The sequence below is a fragment of the Lagopus muta genome, chromosome 4 (assembly GCF_023343835.1).
Source record: "Lagopus muta isolate bLagMut1 chromosome 4, bLagMut1 primary, whole genome shotgun sequence".
Classification (NCBI taxonomy): Eukaryota; Metazoa; Chordata; class Aves; order Galliformes; family Phasianidae; genus Lagopus; species Lagopus muta.
In genome coordinates, this window is record NC_064436.1 from 13,547,438 (window position 1) to 13,569,611 (window position 22,174).

Genomic DNA, 22,174 nt, shown 5'->3' on the forward strand with positions numbered 1-22,174 from the left:
GAGCTGAGCATGCCTTATGCACATCATATCAAGTTTGTATCTGAGAAAGACTAGTAGCTGAATTGGATAAGAAAGCGTACACTTCTTAGACTCTGTTGCAAGGTTTGTAAACTACTTTGGACATATTTCCAGTTATTGTGTGATTTTTCGAAAACCATTTGCACTGCTGATATGTTTTTAATCAAATAACCTTAGTCACCAGTGTACAACCATATTCTACAGAACATACATTAGAAAATCCCTTTTAAAAAATATTTCAGGATAATATATCCATCTTAGCAACACGGGAATGTAAATGTTTGAAAAACTTGTGAATTAGCAGACCATTTGCTCCACTTGTCACAGTATCGCTTAACATACTTAGTTCTGGATCTGTGACAACATAAATGCTATTTTAGTCCTAAGGACTGCACACAACATGGTATGGAAAGTAATCAGTAATAAAATAATAGTTTGTATAATAAAATTATATTAAACACAAGAAGAGGTAAAAGGGAAAGCATGTTAATGCTCACTGCCTGGATTTTATCACCCTAGCTTTACTGCAAAACACATTTAGTCACATTCTTTGCTATGTAAGTTTCAGCTCATGAATTCCTAGTAATCCTGATTTTAGGGGAAAACCTATGCCTGGGGGAAAAGACAAGGAAGTTCCACCTCCTAAATCCATGCTTCTCGGGGAATCTGCCAAAGATTAACTAAATTGTCTCCATGATGACTGGCTCTCACCTGTACAGGTATGGTATTAACAAAATAAACTGATGAAGTGTTCTTAGATTACACTGACAAAAGGGTCTATACTAGAAATCAATACAATCCTTCCAGCAATAAATAATAGTTAGACATTGCATACACTCACAGTCCTACAAACTCATAACTCATCTGCTCTTTTTAATAACACAGTTCCATAATCACATAAAAGAAAAGCTAAGTAGCAGGTACTGTAACTTAAAAATAGCACAAGAAGTGAACAAAATGGCAGGTCACAAAGAGTTAACATGGTACTTACCACCTGCATTGCAGAACTTCTTGGAGGATGTGGTTCTATGAGCAGTTGGGAAGGGGTCTGTCCAAAACTTCGTATTTGAGCTTCAACAGCCTGGAAAAGGCACAGGCAGGTTTGCATGTTAAGAGGTGCTAATTACAGGCAATAGAACCATAACTGTCACCTGAAAATGTCATTCCACACTTCTGGCTTGTTTCATGTCGAAAATCAACCCCGTGTGTTCATTGTGGGGCTAAGTGCTTGGCACTGGTACTAAGAATGAGGTAATCATTTTAGTACTGTGGATGCTATTTCCATGAGAAACTCTGCAAAACCTCATCATGCTCAATGATATTAAACAGAAACCAGCTATTATAATCAGAAACCCTCTTTATTGGCTTCATTTTTCCTTTCTAACACTGGCTTATCCTGTTTGTATCATAACTCAGACACAAAAATTCATTTTTTTTTTTAAGTTCCTCCAAGTACAAGTGTTCTTCTTTTTACTTAAACTCCGTTGCCTAGTTTCACAGCATGAACTACACCAAGCTTTTTGCTAATTTTAATTTTTATTCAAATATAGCAAAAAAAAAAAAAAAATTAGGATGTATAAAACCAACAGCAAGACTGTTAAATGCAACTAAATGAAAATGTAAAGATATAACACAGCATTCATTTAAAAAAAAAAAAAAAAAAGCTCTATCTTCAGCACCTTGCTTTAGCACTTCATTCATTGGGTACTAATGAAAGTATCATCCCACGCCTTTTGGTTCTTAAAGAATTATTTCTGAATGCGTTAGCTGTGGGCTATCAGCTCCATTTTGGACTGACACTTTCTCTCCTTCATGGCGCTTTGAGTCCTACATTCACAAAAGTGTCTAATAGTGCTGAATACCTAAGGTGAGGCTCCAGCAAGCACTATTTTCAAAGTTCTGAAGTTCTGAAAATCAAAACCTTCAGTCAAATGTTTTAAATGCTGGAACACAAAACCACCAGCAGATCTTTAGCACTCACAGCAATGTGTCTGGTCTTTGCTTCTGCAGTCCATTTTCGTGGTTCAACACTTGTGCTCATCTTAGTCTCACAAACAACTATTTTAGATAACACGGACTATTACTAGGACACATAGCAGTATCTCATTACAGAAATAATAACATCCAAACTAGAATGTACCCAAGGCCTTCAGATAACCAAAACAATCATATTTTGAGATAGGAAATTTGCCATCCAAAACAGCTGACTTTGCTGTATTTGGCAGGGTTTTTGAAATATCTGAATTCACCAGAATTCAAGCCTTGGAATTACTGTATGGTCATGCCTGCCAGCTCTGGGAAGCATCTTAATCTTCAAAGAAATGGTGAATAAGTAAGTTTATCAAAAACTGGATGTGTAATCTGACATACAAGTGCTTAGATTCAATGAGTACTTTTTGAAGAATAACAAAATCAGATATGTGAATTCTAAAGCTCTGTAAACCCCATCAGAGTTCCTTTCCTAGAGATAAAAAATGCTACATTAAAATTAAAATACTGGGTTTTGTGACTCAAGATATCAAGGGAATCTTAAGAGCATAGAACCTGAGATCCCTTAAGACTTCAGACATGAACAAAGCTACATCTTAGCAGCTCTGCCATCTCTGTAAAAAGCTGTTAGTATTAAAACATTCAGTTTAAAAATATTTGCCTACATTTACTTGCAGATTGAATGGATGTTTTTAATAGAAAGTGAGAATTCTGTTTTGCAATGAGGGGTGGCACTAGAAGAACACAGGAGATGCAAAATGCTGTCAGTCCTGGATACAATCTATTAATTGTACAGTAAAACCTTCATGAGAAACCTACAGAATCTATGGGATCTACTACTTATTTCCTGGATATTACCCAAATTAAATAAAATACTTTTCAAAGCATCATTTGCATGCATATATTTTAGATGAAGCAGAAAATAGAATGGATAAAATGAGGAAATAATAAGCTTCAGATTTGCTAACTTCCTTTTACATGGATATATGATCAGTTTAGAAACCTCTATTCCCAAACAAGCATTTAAAAAAAGTCAGGATTTGGTGCTACCCTTGAAATTTGCTGTGTCCTTTAATTCCCGCTGATCTCTCTACCAACTACACTCTCTTATATAGTGCCAACATTTAAAAAAAAAAAAGGATAAATTAAGCACTGGAATATATCAATAAAGAGAAATTCAAATATATTCATCACAATACGAGCAATTATTGATACAAAACAAAAATCAGATGTTAAAGTATGCCATTTTCCACAGTCCAAACATCAAGAAACTCACAATCATCCTGTAAAATAAAGACCGTTAGAGACAAAGTTATAGTTCCACTTCTTACATACATGATGCTCATCACTATCATACTCATCATTATCATACTCTCAGAATAGCAGCACAGCTAGAAATCTCCCATCCAACCTCAGCTCTAGGATCTTAAAAAGAAATATAAAATGTGCTACTCAGACAGCAAATAAACAGCTATTGCCTATTTTCACACAACTCGTGTTCTGTCAGCTGAACTGCTAACCAGCAGGACAAAGTTTTTGCCAAAACCTCCATCACAGGCCCCAAAATTCTCAGTTTTCAGTCTGTAATGGTCTGTTTTTATAGCTATGTTTATCCTCTAACTTGAGTTTATTATTTACAGTTCAGGCGCAAACAAGTCTTCTAGACTCACTGGTTCCATATGTTGCTTCCAAAAAATAAGAGAGCCTACATTTCTAGGAATACAGTAACTCACTGATACAATCTTACTCCTTCAGCTAACTAAAATGGGAATACCTATGTTCAAATCACATCCTACCACAGGTAACAATGTTTGATATAACATCAAAACTGTACACAGACACACACTGGTATCTGTATGCTCCTTTTACTGTACATCTTCAGAGAAACCAAGTGAAATTTGAAAAACTTGAGCAAATATCAAGGCAACAACACTTGGGCAATTATGTCTAGACATAGCAGCAAGACTGCAGCGAAAAAAACCTTTTGCATTCCTTTTCATTCCTAATAAAAATGTGAAGATTCTTTAGCTTCAATACTTCTTTGTTACTTGTCCATTATGTCCAAGACAACACACCAGCACCTCCATACAACCTCAAGGAAATGATGTTCCTTGTCCCAGATGATATTTGAATCCAGATGTCAACGTATTTCTGATGACATCTTAGTCAGAAGGATCACATACAGAAGACTGAAAGATGATACTCCTCCATCATCAGAAACGTCCTAGAATCACTCCCCCATTTTCTCAGCTTACTTAACAAGAGAAATTTGGGGATTTTTAGCCATCAGATGTCACTCAGACTTTTGTTCAACCTGTCAAAGAAAATCAGCTACAAGCAGAGAATTCCGTCCACAGAGTGATAATATCTCCTCTGCGACAGAAGAACAAAACTACTACATACCTGAGAACATACAGTAAAATGACAATCGGTCAAGAGGCCATCAACTCACTTTTTAACAAATTATAGCCCAGATTCTAATTTAATTTCCTTGAAAGATTTATTAATAGCATTAGTGAGTATCAGTAAGAGATGGCCAGACTCTTCTAGTGGCAGTGAAAGACTATGCACTCTCACATTAAATATTGTATCACAGAAATAATTAGATTATTGTAGGCAAAAAATATTTCAGAAATTTTCAAAACTATTAAAGGCAGTGTGTCACTGAAAAGTAAAAACCTTGGTCTGAAAAGTATCCTTACTTCTACAAACCATTATCTCTGAAGCTATGCTGCATACCACGAAGTAAAAGATATTATCATTCAACATTTTGTTTCACTGCTTCTCAAATATCTCAGGAAAATAGCCTTCTTCCTGTTAATCCTCTACAAAAACAAAGCCATAATTGTTCCAGATGCTAGAACAAGAAGTAATAAAAAGAAACAAGCTAACTCTTTACTATAATCCACACAGAATGCATATCTAACCACATACTAATAAGATTAATGTGGTATTTCAAATATTAATATATTAATGAATTTCTTAGTATAGAAGTGAGAAGCAAACTTCACAAATATCTGATTACTACCATGATGTTCTCCTAATTAATCTCCTGAGTTATCTCCTCTTTTCTTGGGGAGCGAGAAGGAGAGTGGGAGAAGGAAGCAAATTAATAGAAAAAGAGTTTAAAAAAAGGAAAACTTGCCATAGCTCTAATATAGTTTTTGGTCTCTGCTTAACAGAGATTGTTTCAGTCTCTGAACATAGCCTCTAATCTAACTGTGAAAGAAGTTAATTCAACAGTATGCAGTACCCACCAACTACGGCTGTAAATTTTTGGAGAAGGAGGGTGATGGGGAGGTTGAACATATGGATGCAGTTAAGGTAAAAACAGATGTTTGTTACTTTTCTTTGCAGCAACACTCAGAAACTAAGTCAAAATTGCTTTTTTTTCATGTTTATGTCTGAAAGAACTATAAAATTAAATATGAGGGAGGGAGGGTGGAGGGGGAACTGCACTGAGTGTCACAGAGAAAGAATGAAATGGTCTCTAGTTTTGAACTCAAATGCTGAAATGAAGGCCTGTATGAAGGTAAGACATACACCATTTAACTCTAGATTTAAAGACCCTTAAAGAGAAATAGCTTAGAGTAGCTTTTATCATGCACGCTCAGACAAAGAACACCAAGCGTTCTTTCTTAAGCCTTAGAGCGCAACATACTCATGTTACACTGCAACCCACAGCTTGAACACCCAATTACAAGTTACACTCTAATTGTTACAAAGAGACTACTTGTATCCCTGTGCCTTTACATAGCTGAATGTGATCATTTCCAGTTACTTCTCTAATCAGTAGGTTTTAAATGCCAAATATTTGAAAGCTCAGATGAAAAAAAAATTCAAGCATAGCAAGAAATATTCTTTCAGCATGTGTGTTAAGGACACAAAAGGTTTTGGGTTTGTCTTCCATCTTTCTACCCATTATTTATGTCCAGAAAATAACAACCCTCACAAAAATAATTACTTTGGCTCTCTGCCGCTCCTACCTCACTCTTCAATATTCAAAAAGGTTTACACACACATGTTCCTCAGTGATTTCTATTGGCTCAAGCAACACACAATTACAATTGCTTGCCCTGCCTTTCCTTCCACCCAGATGTTGCTTTGCAGCACCAGAGAACACAGATCGTTTGACAGGTTTTCCCTCAGACGGTGAAGCGGAATGGCTTAGCAGCTAACTGACCAGCTCCTTCCCCTGGGATGACGATTAAAATCAAGCCCTGATAATAAGCGATCACGAAACCTCATCTGACCAGACAGTCACTTACGCTTCTGCAGTATGGTTCTGAGTTCAATTACTCACGGACTGCAGGACATATAACGCTAGCCAGACAACAAGCACGATTCATACCAATTAGATAAAATTCCTGAAAATAGGCTGAGGACTACAGAAGAGAAGCTCATTGTAGTATCCTCTTCCCTTGTTTCATAACAATCCCCATTAGATCAAGATTGTGAAAAATGGACAAAATGCTTTTCTGAAGCCGGCAATGTATATGCTCAATGACTCTACACCTGCCCTGGGGACACTGCACTACACTTGACCCAGGGAAAAAATACAGCACTCAAATGTTCATAAATTTATCATAAATTCACACACTTGCATCAACTTTTCAAAATACACGAGACCTAATTTCTTCATGCCAAAAAAAGAAAATCTTTCTTTTATTTTGATTTCACAAAGCAGGTTCTTTTCAAGGATTCATTGCAGTTATTTTATCAATCATGCCAACAGCTTAATGCACTGTTAAGCATAAACAGAAATACTACCAATTGGCAGCACAGGGGATGTTACCACAGCACACCAGCACGCTGTGAAAAAAGTGCATAACTCTTGTTTGCTGCAGTAGATTGGCAATATGAGCAACAAAACAGAACAGGCCACATCACACAAACATACACAAAGAAAAGATATAGAATGAAGACAGGATAGCAAGCCAATATAAATGGAGCTTAGACTTTTTGTCCTTCTCTGTAGCCTCTTTGTGAGAAACACTTCTTCTGTACTTTTCCTTTTTTTTTTCTTTTTTAATTTCTTCTTTATGTTTGTTCACAGTACTGTAGTTTCCTGCAAGTTAGGTTACTAGTCTGCCACTCATTAGTTTTAAAATCCAAACCACCAATATTCTGTGTGTGAATATTTTCTACTGTTTACAACACAGAGAAGTGCAAAAGGGAGCACAGAGAAGGATACTTTTATCATGGCTTCAAGAACAAAAATGTTAACACAGCTCTTAAACTACATTAGGAAATTTTCTGTGAAAATTGAGAAATTAAGTCTTTCTGTCCTGACAGACCAGCATGAGAATTACATGGCAGTCATTAAAACAAATCAGGAAGTAATCACAGTTTGTGAAAATACAAACAGATTCCCCCTCAGGGCCACATAAGTTGCTCCGATCTGAATATATACATTCCAGGCATATTAAGGACTAGCATGGCCTCACTGCAATCTCCAGTTCATGCAGCTGTCCGTCTACTACAGCGTAATCCCAGCTGCCAATCTGAAAGAAACCAGTTAGTCAGAGCAGACACAACCAACAGAAACAAATGTCACTCAATAATGTTCAGAGGCACTGGGTTCATGGATAATTTCAAACAGTATCTCTGTCTGGAGCACTGATGTGCTCATTCAAAACACCTAAATCTTTGGCTACTGGAAAGAAGCAGATAAAAAAAATAGAACTAGAGAAACAGGTCTGGAAGTACTTCAAAGAGACTGACAAAGTAAAAAGGGAAAAGATTCTAAAAAGAAAGCTAAGAAAAATTTAAAGACCTGCAAATAAATTTGGACACAATACAAGCAAAATCCCAAACAGCTCTGCAGCTAGTTTTTAAAAATGTGAGCCTTCCTTTTACTTTAGCAACAAAACAAAAACTGCAGAATTTCTCTATTCACTACAGTAGGTGAAGATTTCAAACTCTCTGGCATTTAAGATCAGTAATTATTACATGTTAAGCATTGGTATTCTCATATGCATTACTTTGAAATTTCACCATTTTCTGACATTATTCATTCATCCCTTGAAAAAGCAAAGATAATCTTTAAAGCTTGCTTCCTACACACAGTCTAGTTGCTACTCAGCTAACTCCAAGCTTTCTGATATAAAACATTTTCCTTTGGAAAAAAATCAAACTGTCCCAGTCTGTTAGCATTCCATGGAATTTCTCCAAATTTGATACCATCTCTACTTATAAAATAAAACATTTCAGTCTGGGGGAGGTTGACACACTGGTGTATACACCCAGCATCTAGTGGTCTTAAAACTGTCTTGCATGATCACCTGTCAGAATTTGTATTATCTGTGAATAAGAAACAAAGAATCTCATTTCCTTAGCTCCACTAATATATTTATTAAACTAAAGCATAACATAATCAAAATATTTGTTTTCAAAGTATGGATACAATGTTATCTCTGAGTTTTATACTGCACTGAATTGTCTTTTTTTTTTCATACCTAATAAAATATAATGTTTAACTCTGTCTTGATTTTTGGGCACTGACTGAGGGAAAGCATCTTTAACATGACCTCAAGCTTATTTGCTCACAAGGCACCTATTGTTCAAATTTGACTAATACAGTACAGTTTAGTAAATAAATATACCATCAATAGACACAATGTGAACTCAGGAACAGAACACACTTAGCTACAATGAGAAAATACAATAAAAACACTCCAAACAAAAATTGTTAATTTTCCAACTGCAGCACAAGATATTGATTAGACTTCCCAAAGAACTTGCAAATAACCAAAGCATGCTGGTGAGAAAATAAGAAATGTTTGTAGAGCATTTGCCTCCAGCTTGATTCAAGGCTAAATGACTTAGTGCATGATAACTGCAGCTATTATACACTAGTATATTCAATTCTTTCCATGTACAGGGCAGAAAAAAAAAGGGAAAAAAAAGCATTCCGCTCAAAAGCTGCTTTTGAAATACGAACAACACTTTTTTCCATCCCTTGTTTATCTTTTGGCTTACTCATTCCTCTTTAATGTTGGCCAACAAATATGTCAACTATCTAAGACTGACCAGCAAGGCACAAATGAAAATGTGAAGAGCACAGGAGTCTCAAGGCCCTTCTGGCTCTGATAGATCCACAAGAGGTGAGGGAACTGACTGCACTGAAAATTTCTATACACTGAATTTCAACCAGAGACTGAAAAAAAAAAAAGCACTCAGAGATGAACTAATTTACATGAGTTACTTCTTCCCATGAAGCATTAATACTTCTAGTAAAAGCAGTTGTCTGATTCTTACTTTCTTTAATCCTTACACATCAGGCATCTCAGATCTACTTCATTTAAAATATTACCCCTTTTCCTCTTGAATAAAGCAGGAGCATCGAATAAAACGAGAATCTATTCCTAATGAAGAGAATGCTCAGGTCAAACATTTTTCTGGACTGAAACCTGACAATGTTTTTCTATCTTTTCCAAGGCGCTGTAACAAATACTTAAGACAAAGGCAATAAAACCCCATTTGTCATGTCAAACTCTGGGCTAAATGGAATCAAAGAGGTGCCACTCCTCCCAGATATCACAGCAAACACTTGATTATATTCAGTTTGCCTGTTTACTTAAACACTACAGATAGGTAACAGTGTAAGCTGAGACGTGTAAATGCATAGGAAAATAACATGAACTGGAGGCAGTAATGATGCTACTGTTATTTTCATATGTCTGTTTGTTTGTTTGTTTTTACCAGAAGAGACGACTCTTTTTTTCATGGGAGAAACCCAATCAGCGTCCAAAAATCCTAACAGGCTGATTTCATGCAATAGCTGCAAATGCTCACCCAGAAAAGCAATTTGGGCTCTGTTCTTTTCCACCTTCCACCAGAGGAGATCAGGGTTTGTTTGTGGATAACAAGTTCACCTCTTCGTAGCTATTAAGTCACTATCCTACTACAAATACAGTCTTCTTAAGTCTGGTTGCATATGATATTTTAAAACTGATTTTCAGAATCAGAAATAGACCGCATCATAACATATACTTGGCTTCTCCTCCTGTTCCGGTGTTGCACAACATCAAGCATACCATCTGTGCAACACACTTCTGGTCAGAGATGTTTCAAAGATTATTTCAACAATAGTTTGCATTTTGCCTGCATGAATTTGTTACTGTATTAAACACATTTCAATTTACTGCTCTGTGACAGTATTTTCTAATCACTTTATCCTACTTTTTAAAACTCATCACAGCCACAACAAAGACTGTTGCCCAACCTGCTAAAACCAGACTGATCATTTTCCCATTTAGTAAATGTTAACTATGCTATAAATACAATTTGTGTTTATACTTTGTGAAAGATTCACTGCTGTCAGAGTTCTCCAGCTGAGTTAGAGCTGAAATATGCTATTAACTCCCACCATGAACACAGCTAAAAGAGAGGCCAAAAATGCTTTCTCTGGGATAAGATATCAGATCTGCTACTGCTGTCATGAAACTGGGGTCATGTAAACTAAACATCCTTGTAACTCCTTTTGGAAAGCACAGAAGTCTCTCAAATTGTAAATATTTAAAAATAAAATTAGACTCATAAGAGATAGGTCTAAGATGCATAAAACTTACCCAAAGATATTAATCTAGGGCAACATTTAAAAGCTATTATCCATAAAATAATTTATGCCATATGCTTTAAAACAGAAAATAAAAGAATTATTTCCTCTCTTCACATAATCAGAAGTGGCACATTCAAATAAAGTACCAAATGCTATGTCCAAGCTGATTCTTCACAGAAAGAAATTTTTGAAACTCCTCAGTTCATATGGAAATAAAATATCAATGGTACAAAGAAAGGTGCCGACAGAATGAAGAAAGCTTTGCTTCCTAATGTTAAACAGACTACACAAATGCACTAAAATGGAATCTTCTCTGCAAAGGAGAGAAAACTGAATCATCTACAGCTAAATGCAAATTGCTATTTAAACAAAAGTACGCGAGCTATTAATTGGATGGGACTTACCCTCATCTTTTCCAAACTATTATTGCTAACTTTAAAATCATCAGTCGTCCTTAATTACTGCTTACAATTATAATGCCAAACAATATTTAAAAATGATTCAAAGAATACAGCTGGATGCTTTCGGTAAGCATGATAGAAAATTTAATATATCCCCTGAGGTTGAGGGGTTCCTGCAGTAAATTGACATACTCTCCAAGTATTACTTTGCGTGCTTGCTATTGACTTGATCTCTTTTCTTGAAGCTTATGCAGTGTTTATGCTAGCCACACAGGCGTATGAGTAGAGAACTGGACTTCCAAGTTCATGATGATCCTCTCTTTCTCTATGTCAGAGATGTACGAATTTCTATTCTTTTGACCGAGAAAGTAATAGAATACAAATCAGTTCAAGATACAAATTATTTTTTTTCAGATTGTGCTTCACTCTCTTATCAGTTATTCGTCTGGATGGCAAAGAACGAATTCTATTTGATTTTTTTTTTTTTTTTTAAACTCTTGGACAGCTGTTTCAAAAAGAGAACAGAATTTGTGATAAGAAGGTGCTGCAAATTCTCTCCAGAACTGCTGGATTTATCTATGGTGCTGTGATTACTTGCCTCTTCCATACAGGCAACAAAAAATAAAACCTTCCACAGCAAATCTTATGACAGTAAGTTCCACAGACCAAAATGGGGTTTTCAAGACAGACTCAACAGAAGGTAGTAATATAGCATATCTCTGCTGGCAAATGCCATATTTTCCACCGGAAAGAGATGTGATATTTACTGCTTGTCACCTAACAGCGAGTTCCCTCTGCACTTGAAACTTCTTTCAGCAGGATGCACGAGTACAAGAATCAGAGTCAACGACAATTCTCCTAAAATTGCTAGAGGGAAAAAAAAAAAAATGACAAAGAACGAATGGTCTCCGCAGAGACAACTTGTGCACGGACATGCGGAGCAGATGTACTGGATCTCTTGCCTTGCTTCTCCTGGCTGTAGTTCCCTTCCCCCACTTTCTCTGACTCAAACCCTCCTCTCTTGATCTGCTCCCCTCCTCCTAAGATTTGCCTTTGAATTATGCAAGCTTTGCACTCCCCAGGGTTTATCTGCCAAAAGGTAGCATGTGGCCCATGGTTTGCATTTTAGTTTAAAATTTTCGATTATAGCAGTCAGATCCCCTCAAAATACTTTACATCTTTTATTCCCATAAGCAGAAAGAATGGCAGGAAAAAATTGTTTGCAGCAGCATGTGGGGATGTAAAGTTCTACATTTTCAGTTTAAAAAAAAAAAAAAAAAGTAAGTTGGAATATGGTTTTAATCAAGTAGTTTTCCTTCCTAGACGAGTGCTTCCTTCTTGTAATATATATAACCTGTCTGCCTATAAAAATAAAGGTGCCAGTTGGAGCCATTTAGGAGACCTAAGGAAATTCTGCATTAACCTGAACTCCTCCACTCCTCAGTTCCTTCCTCTATTATTGTGTGTGGCCTCTCCTGATGAGTTAGGTCACCAATATACATACATTCATCTGCGAAGATACTTCAGAAACAAATGCATCATAGGCATCTCATTACTGATGTGGTCCAGGCTTGATAGCTTATTTTCTCCGAGATCATCTTAGTGCAGAAGCTGCCATGGTTTAAACACATGCTATTATTTTCCACATAATACCTAAGCCTTGGTAACTCGAAACTCTCAGAGTACACAGAAGATTCTCCTTGTTCTAAATTTGCAAAGAAAAAATATATATTCCGCTACAACTTCAAAGATATGAAGTCCAAAACCTTGAACTTTATCACAAGAAGAAAGCTGAAAGCATCTTTTCCAAGCCCAGAAAACTAGAAGAAAATTTCTGGTCTAATACTTGCTTAATAAACAGATAGTAAAAATCTGTGGTGTCATGCCTGCCTAAAAATGCTATTAATTGTTCAGACCAGAAACTCATTTGGCTTCTAACCAGGAATTTGGTGGAGAGAAGAAATATTTTCTGGCTAGCTGACTGAAGGAGAAAAATAAATGCTGATTGAAACTGCTCGGCAGTACTGAATGTTAGCGTATGTCCTCAGGGAGATGGATTAGTAAGCAGGAAGAAGGTGAGGCTGTCAAAGGTGCATGATAAATTCATTTAGCACATATATATAGAATGATTATGCACATAGATATACACACAAGCAGATTTTTTATTACTTTCATCTTTACTCACAAGTAAAAACAGAATAACTCACCATTGGTGATGACACTCATTAAATCTCTTTGCAGGGTTATCAATATCATCCCAGAACTGATCATATGTACCAGTTCAAACTGCACATACACGTGTATATAATACAAAAATATGCTGTCACAAAATAAATGCAAACAGGAAGGGATACTTTACTAAATAGGAATCCTTATACTGCTGCAATATTCTTGAACCTGCTATAAAAATAAAGCTGAAATTACTAAATAAAAATATTCTGTTGGATCAATCTTCAACTCATTCAGAATAAAAATATTACAGATAACATTTGTTCTACTGTCTGCATTTACCAGTATGTATTTTTTACACCATCGGTAGTGTTTCATAATTCTCCTGCTGCTAACCTACTCCATTACTACCATCTGAACATCCCTGCTTTTCTCTCTCTCCTGTTTTCATTTTTATACACCACTCAGATCGGGACATATAGAACAAATAAAAAATAAGAAACGTCATAGTGACATACAATTAAAATGATGACTTGAAAACTCAAAAGACTTGCTAACAAAATATATTAATTATAGAATGGTTTGGGTTGGAAGGGACCTTTAAGACAATGTAGTTCCAACCCCCTGCTACAGGCAGGGACACCTCACATAGACCAGGTTGTCAAAGCCCCATCTAGCCTTGCCTTGAATGCTTCCAGGGAGGGGGCATCCACCACCTCTCCAGGCAACCTGCTCTTGTGTCTTACCACCCTCACAGGAAAGAATTTCTTCCTAATACCTTATCTAAACCTACCCTCTTCCGTCTTAAAGCCATTCCTCCTTGTACTGTCATTCCATGCCATTATAAGAAGCTCCTCCCCAGCCTTTTTGTAGGCCCCCTCCAGGCACTGGAAGGCATCACATCATTTAATTTCTTTATTGAACACTTTAGATAAGTATTCAGATTTTCATTTATTTATTTTCAAATCTCACAATTTTTCTTTTTTTTTTTTTTTTTTTGTCCTGCTGTCAGCTCCAGATCAGCAAACCTATGTGCTTGCATTAATGTATTTACAGAAGTACAATATGCATCTCTAACTGAGACGACCCACACTTCCAGACGGATTTGTGACTTCCTCAGTCTTAAACTATATTTTTCAGGCTACGACACACGTAGAACAGGTGCTAACTACACTGACTAGAGAGCTGTTCTCAAAACAATTCAAAACTACATGAAAAGTGGGAACCTGCTCTTTTGATTACTATTACCCCAATTGTTAGCTTCATTGTTTCATAATCTTATAAAGAGAAATTATTTTTATATTTTCAGGAAGTCCGTTATTTTGAGAGACAATTTCACAACTCACAATTTCAGTACCCAGTCTATTTTTGAGTTCACATGTAAACTTATCACTTTGAGAGTATAACAGATACCATTACGTGATAAGAGCGTTTCCTTGATGGTGTAAAAGGAAACAGTGATAAACATTATCAATTTAATGAAAGAACAGTAATATCTACTACCTGTAAGCCAACAATTGCTTCAAATCTGGCTAATGCAATTTTCCTTAAAAGCCAATAATTCCAATAAGTTTTTCTCAGCTCAAGTGAATGCAGTAATATGCAAAGTCTGATATGCAATAGCTCAACAATGGACCAAGATGAAGTCTGCCTATTGACTGCAACAGACAGAACACCAACATCCACCCCCAACTTCTGCTACTTAAGCCAGTCCTTTGTGTACCTCTACATGCCTTGTGTACCCCCTATCCACTGCACCCACCTGCCAGCTATAACCCATGCTGATGCCATAACATGACTTTCTCTACAAAGGCTGTCAAGGTGCCCAAATAGCCAGATAGCTGGTAGGTACAGAAAAAAAATATATATTACTGAAAGTAATAATTGCTTACTTCTCAGATCTTCTTTCAACAATCAAGAAATGATGAAAAATTAGCTTAGGTTTAGTCTAGAATTCTGCAGCAAACTTTAAGCCTAATATTTGTAAATAGAAATATCGTGTTTTTTTTTTTAAATCTGCTTTCAGGTATATTTTCTGCTGGTATACATCTAGCCACGCACTGAAAGGAATCTGTTAATAGCATTTACATCACTGTCTTCTCAGTGACTCAGAATATTTTACTGCAAAGTACCAATTACACTTATAATTGTACAATTACTATAATTAATATATAATTAATATAATTACTGTTGACCATTGCCTGAATACTTATGAGCAAAATGGCTTTTAATCACCTCCCTCATCACTTTTTTTTTTTTTTCTTTTAGAAAACAGCTGTTCAGGTGGGGGAGAAAGGGGTTCTAAACACCACAATAACATTATGATATTTTATCAAACAGATTTTCCTAAATAATGCTGAGCCTGAGTAAAAGACTGAATTTTTCCAAAGCTAAAATATTTAGTTTTGCTTATGAAAAATAAATGAAAAGTAAGTCATAATTTGATAGCAAGCCAAATAAAAATATGGAAGCTACAAAATGACAGAGTGCTTGATTTGTACTCTGAATGCAGGATTTCATTAGAAGACAATCATTAAAACTGTGAAAGTTAATTCAAAAGTGCAAACCAAATCAAGATTTCCCACTGCTTTCTTCTATTAAGATCACATTACTAGGGAACAAAATGACTGCACTCATAGCAAGTGAAGCAGTCTTCAAACATTTATTTTCATGCTGGTATGCTGAATTGAGGTGTACAAAGTTTAAGAACAGCTTGCTTTCGTGTTCTCTAGTTTTGCATGCTGTGATGAATGTTTCAGGTACCTTGCATTTGATGGCCTGTAATCAAATCATTAGAGAAAGCAAAGATTTGAACATTCACCGGCAGACCTGAAACGTAGTCTTCACACTTTTGACAGTGCAGTGTTTAACAGATAATTCTGAATTCTGCATTCGAAATAAAAGCTTACCTCTCTCAATACAGGATCCGTTATTGAATTTAAATTAACAGCTCCTTCATATGTCAAATAGTAGAACACATTCAGGGATCTGGCAGCCTCTGGCCCTTGCTGCTTGTAGCCAAAAATTAGATCAATCCACTGGTGAAGCTGGCAGGAAACAAACTCACTTTCTAACGCCTGTAAAAAAAAAAGCAAAAAACACACACAAAATATATAAACTTGAGCTTGACAGACAGTCAGCATTTCTTCATAGCAGAAGTATATTTCAAATAGTATGCAAAATTATCTTAAATCTTGTTACAAAACTGACAGTGGCATTTCCGATTCTACTAAAACCCGTATCTATATACGGGCCCTGTGACAGACAGGTCTGCTGACTAACTCTTCTCCCCACTGACCATAAGACCTTGCTGTTTACACTACAGTAGTGAGAAGAAAAAAAGCAGTCAGTGAGAAGCATTTCTGCATTTACAGCCAGCCACAGTGTGCTTTTATGAATTCTCGAGATGGAATTACGTTTTCCTATGTGTGATCTGCACTAAGAATAACAGCGTGGTAATCTGATTGTGACAGATAAACAGAACACTGATAGATATGAGGAAACTGAACTAACTAGGCATGTTAGGGTACAAAATATTTACAAGATGGAATAGCTGCCTCATTACTTTTACACACTTCTTGTATATTATCTTTATACAAGTCTACACAGAAACAGGAACAGTATGCTGAATCATCAAGCCACTTCCCTGAAAGATTTTATCCAGTTACAATCTAATCCTCAAGATAAAGGCACCCAAATAGCAATGAATCTCACCCTCATGGTATCAGAGATAGCACAAATATATGAAAATAAAAATTAAAAGTAATTGTAGTCTAAAGAGTTAATATGCCTAGGTTGAATCACTAGCAGGACTCATTTTCTCTATTTTACACAGACAATTCAATATTTTTCTTATTTTAATGAGTAGATGAACAACCTAACTAAATCTGATATTCTCTTTATCTAAAGAAACTAACAATGTTTTCCCTGTAAAAGAAATTCCTAATTTTGAGCAGAGGAAGTTAAAATTAATATAAAAAACAAGGAAATCACTCTGCAAGTTGCACAGAGAAATGATGGGTTGGTTTCATTAACCAATGCCTGAAAATAACATTTAAATTGACACATAAAAACAGCAATTGTCTTAATTTGTGTAGTGCACACCGCACAAAAGCCCTAAATATGTTCAAATTAGAGCAAGCTGCTTGATTGTCACTGCAGTCTTGTGTCATATTAATGCATGACAAACATTATACCATACACTTAAATGGCAATTTATATCATTTAAATGTTTACTGCCACGTCAGATCATCACTCATTTAAATGTGACTTTTTGACAGCTAATTTCAGTTAATTTTCCTCGATTCACTTAATTAGAACTTTCAATCAAGAAAAGACCTGTACATATCTCCTACTTCATATCATTCTTTTTTTTATTATTATTTTCATTAGGAACCCCAGCTTTGGAACTGCTGAAAGCATTCTTTAAAACAAATTACTACAACACGTAGTATCTCTTTGGTTGATCACATGGAAAAATCCTATAACATAGGATTGCTTAGACGGGATTTTTTCATCTTTTTTTTTTTTAATTAAAAAAAAAAAAAAAAAGAGAGAGTTTAGACAAAGACACACAATTAAAACTATAAAAAACCACAAGCAGGCCAATTAAAAATTAATGATTTCAAAATTGTTTAATAAGATAAAGCCAGTCAGGAGTCTCATGAGTGTCTGCAATACTACAACGCGCAGCCATAAAATTCTACGGCATTCAGCAAATGACAATGATAAAAATTAATTTTCCTGCTCTCTTGCTAAAAAAATAAAATTAAAATTAACCCTGGAACATACTCACTGTTACTTAATTTCAGGAAAAAACCAGCTTTAAGGGTTTGTGACTTTTCTTAATACACGTGGTTAGTATGTGCAGAGAAGTTTCCTTTTCCCTTTTCTTCAAAAGCCAGACTTGCAGTGGGTCACATTATACTCACAAAGCACACAAATAACTGAAGGAATATCACTCTGCAATCTCCTCACATTAACAGATATCTAAATCTGACTTTTAAAAGAGCAAAACTGAAATACACATTTTTCACGGGACGGTTGGTAGCCATCCTGAAAGTATGTCTCTTTTCCAAGTTTAAAATTAATTTACACTTGTAATTTATAGAGATTCAAAACTAGATAATTCTCATTTATTTTTTTTTTCCATTTTAGGCCATTTTAGAGTATTTCTCTCATTCATCAAATCGCAGACACAAAGGCTCAACAAAAAGAAGACTACAGTCAAGAACAACAGCCAGGATCCCGAACAAAACACGGCATAGAAATTCAGACAATAAATAAACCTGCCCGTCATTTCAGGTTCACAGTTAAGCTCTCGGTTGCAGGGAGGCACTTATGATGTGATACTGTACATGGAGGAACAGTACTTAATGGGCTGTACACCAATTATAAAATAAAGCAGATTTTCAAGGAGACCAACTTAATGGACTGGTGTGTGAAGCACTTCACAGTCAGGGGGAAATATGCTATTTAAACTGGGTAGCACTTAAAAACCATCCAAAATGTGAAGAAGTTTCGATGCACACGAATATCAAGTGCCAAAAATGAGTTCTTTAAAAACGTATTACTGTTAGCACTTACCTCTTGTGAAATTAAACCAAAGGTACAGAATGCTACGCATTTAGGATTAGCTAAGGTTCTAGGACAGACAGTGCTCTTTAAGGCTCAGGTTAAATATGGCATGCAGCTACGGGATATAAGCATTCTTCCCATGCTGCTCCTAACACTCCTCCATCAATTGCTACAGCACTCTCACATAGGCTGAGAGCATCATTTACACCCAGCGAATGCTTGCGGTAAAAATGTGTAAAACAAACCTCTACAAAGGCCAGCTTCACACAGTAATATTCAGCCCAATTGAGTTATTGTAAAATAAATCAGTGACTAATCCCCAATTGTTAAGGAGCAAATAAGACCATGAAAAGACTGTCATGTGAAGCCCCATACAAATTGTCAATGCTGTCCACGGGGACTCATATTAACTTTGACAAACTGTCTTGGGGCTGATATCTGTTTCTTTAATGAGATGTATTAGGCAGAGACTAAAACATTTGAGATATGCTAAAATGTACAGTATACAGATGTCAAACACAAATACCTATTAGTAACTTCCACTTCTCCATCCACAAGGCAGAAATACTTGAGAAACAACAACTTGAAGCTTTGATTTTATCACAATTTTTTTGCTTATCCACAAATATTTTTCACCGACACAATCTGATACCACTAAATGTAAATAAAATTGTTTCTTTGAGAATTACTCTTACATGCATTAATTTGTGTGCATCCTTTCATGCCCTGAAGGGAATGAACAGAGAATGATCTGCTGAAGACAGGAGATTATCAGTGCAACACTCATACAAAGGATTTGGCAAAACAGTCAAGCAACAGAATTAAAAAAAAAAACAAAACTAAACTAAACTAAAAACCCACACATTAGAAAAGACTCTTTTTTTCCTTTTTTTTTTTTTTTTTTTTTTTAAATTTTTGATACAAACAGTCTGACAATTTACCATTATATAATTCCTCATCCTTATACTTTGGATTTGGATCATAACTTGTATTTGTTAGGTAATTATCATGGGCTTTTACCCCTCTACCTTTCTTTGGCTTTTATTTCAGTATGCCTATAAAGACGTATACTACATGAGATTATGCCTACTGAAAATTAATATATATACTTGAGAATGAGATACTTGTATGTTGAAATAAGGTGAAAGTATTAAGCGTGCTTCTTTTCACTAGCACAGGAATTTATCCATAAGCAGGCTTTTCAGAAATGTAAGACTACAGGTTTACTTGCTTTACGCCTGTGCTAATTAAAGCATGCATGCAACACTTACTTCAAGAGACAGAAAAGAACCTAGCTATACAAAATGAGATATATGTAGTTAAAACCCAAACAGAAACTTTTGAAAAGACAGCAAAACTGTTTCTTAAAGGATAATCTTTACTATTCCGTTATAAAAAACAAAATATCTGGAAATGTACTACACTGGCAGGCAAGAAATGACATATCTCAAGCACAAATAATTGCCTCCTATCTCAAAGAGACTAAATATTCTAATTCCTCTTTGAAGTAAGGAATTTCCTTTGAAACACGTGCAATAATAGAGGCTTTAAAAAAACTTTACATTTGAAAATCATTAATGTACAAACAGAAATGTACGAATTAGATTTCACACATTTTTAGCAGAAACACAACTTCGATCTAAAAAATACTCTTCTTGAGCACAACAAAGCACCCACATAAGTGAAGTAGCAAGTAATTATTTTAGGTTCATTAAGTACTTGTTCCGGCTTGCTCTGTGCACATGCATTGGGAAAAAAGAAATTAAAAAAAAACAAACCAAACAACTGAATTACGTTTGCATGTGCAGGCTTTCAGACACTAGCTGGTAATGCTGCCTTAACATTGATATATGACCTTCCTAAGTTACAATGAAAAAGGCTGTTTTTTTCAGCCTAATTAGAACTGTTTCAAATTTTCCTGCTAAATATATGATAGAAAGTCCTTTCAACTTTTTTTTTTTTATTATTATTATTATTCTAGAGTTTCTTTCCACGTCAACTTTGTTCCAATCAAAATATGTTTTGAATTAAATGATTTTGATTCAATATGTGGATCACATTTCACTTCTAAGATTTAAAGTCCAAAAAGGAAAAGTTTAGGCTTTTCAAACAAAGAAAAAGCAGTCACTTTGTGGAAAGCTATTCACATTTACCAAGACTGACAAATTGTTTGTGTGCACCATTAGGTCTAGTTTCTGCAATAGTTGCCAGATTTCCTGTCCTCCTAATAACACATTAACCCTTGAAGTGCTGGCTTTATCTTTTGAGTTTTTCAGTAACCACCACTATTTAAAAGCCAGTTATCAAAATGTACTTACCTCAGAATCACTACTTGATCTCTTGAATATACAGCTGAGATTTTATAAATGCATTAAAAACTATTACAAAGATAAAGAACTCTAGCCTGCCATGAAGATATCAGGAGGAATAGGAGAAAGAGAAAAGCAGATACCTAAGGAAAAACTCCCAGTCCTGCATAAGTTAATGAAAATTTCAGAGGGATAAAACATGTATAAAACTTTTTACGTTTGCTGGTTTCTGAGTTGCTGCTATGTAACTGTGTCTAAGCTATTCAACAACTATTCAAGATGACATAGAAGTCTATTTAACGTACTTTACAATTTGTATTTAAAAAAAGCAAGCCAACAAAACAAACAAACAAATAAATAAATAAACCAAAAATAACCCTCAGTATTTCAGACAGGGAGTACTAATTTAACAGCTTAAGCTAGACAACCTCATTTCCCTTTAGCTTTTGTTCCCCTTAGTTAAAAATGCTGCCAAGAAGTGCACTGCCTATGTTATACATCATTACTGTTATAATGTTATAATACACATCATTACTGTTATAGCCAAAGTTAGTGTTTTACTTGATTTCTCTCTACTTAGTCACCATGATAAAGAAAAAAAGAACTCTAGAAAATATAGTCTTAATAAATAGGTTTAACTCGTGTTTTACACAAGAAGACTGACCTTATGGAACACAGGCTATCAATAATGTTCTGTAATATAAACTTATTTTCCTGTTACTTTCCTGCGTTTATCAATAAGGTACCAAGCAATGAGAATGGAGAATTTTTTTATAATAGTATAACTTAATGAAACACAATTTTGTGCTGAGATACATTTCTGCACAAGTAACATGTAAAAAAAGAAAAATATTTTGAAATCTAATGACTCAAGAGCCCCTAAAATTTATGTAGCTATTACCAAAACAAGAGTGAGTTAGTACAGTGTTTAACTAAAAATTCTGAATGCTTTCTTTGGTAATTTTCATATTCGGTCCACAACTATTATTTTGTAGTTTAAAATGAAGAAGACAGACAGCTGTTATGTCTTTCATAAAATGAAACTTACATTTCCTTTGAAATTCAGCTTTAATCTCAACTTGAAATGTCTATCACTGAAGGCAGGATTAAAAATTTAGGTGAATATGAAAACTTGCCCTAAAGCTTTC

General features: G+C 35.3%; 1 protein-coding gene across 5 annotated transcripts in view; it reads right to left on the minus strand.

Moving 5' to 3' along the window:
• Positions 1 to 22,174, minus strand: part of LRBA (LPS responsive beige-like anchor protein) — a 365,719-nt gene that overhangs the window by 39,683 nt on the left and 303,862 nt on the right. For all 5 annotated transcript variants that reach the window (XM_048942610.1, XM_048942611.1, XM_048942609.1 and 2 more), the window contains exons 48-49: positions 16,050 to 16,217; positions 1,010 to 1,099 (exon numbers count right to left, since the gene is read on the minus strand). In XM_048942610.1, the coding sequence (XP_048798567.1) occupies positions 1,010 to 1,099; positions 16,050 to 16,217 (258 nt within the window). The remainder of the gene's footprint in view (positions 1 to 1,009; positions 1,100 to 16,049; positions 16,218 to 22,174) is intronic.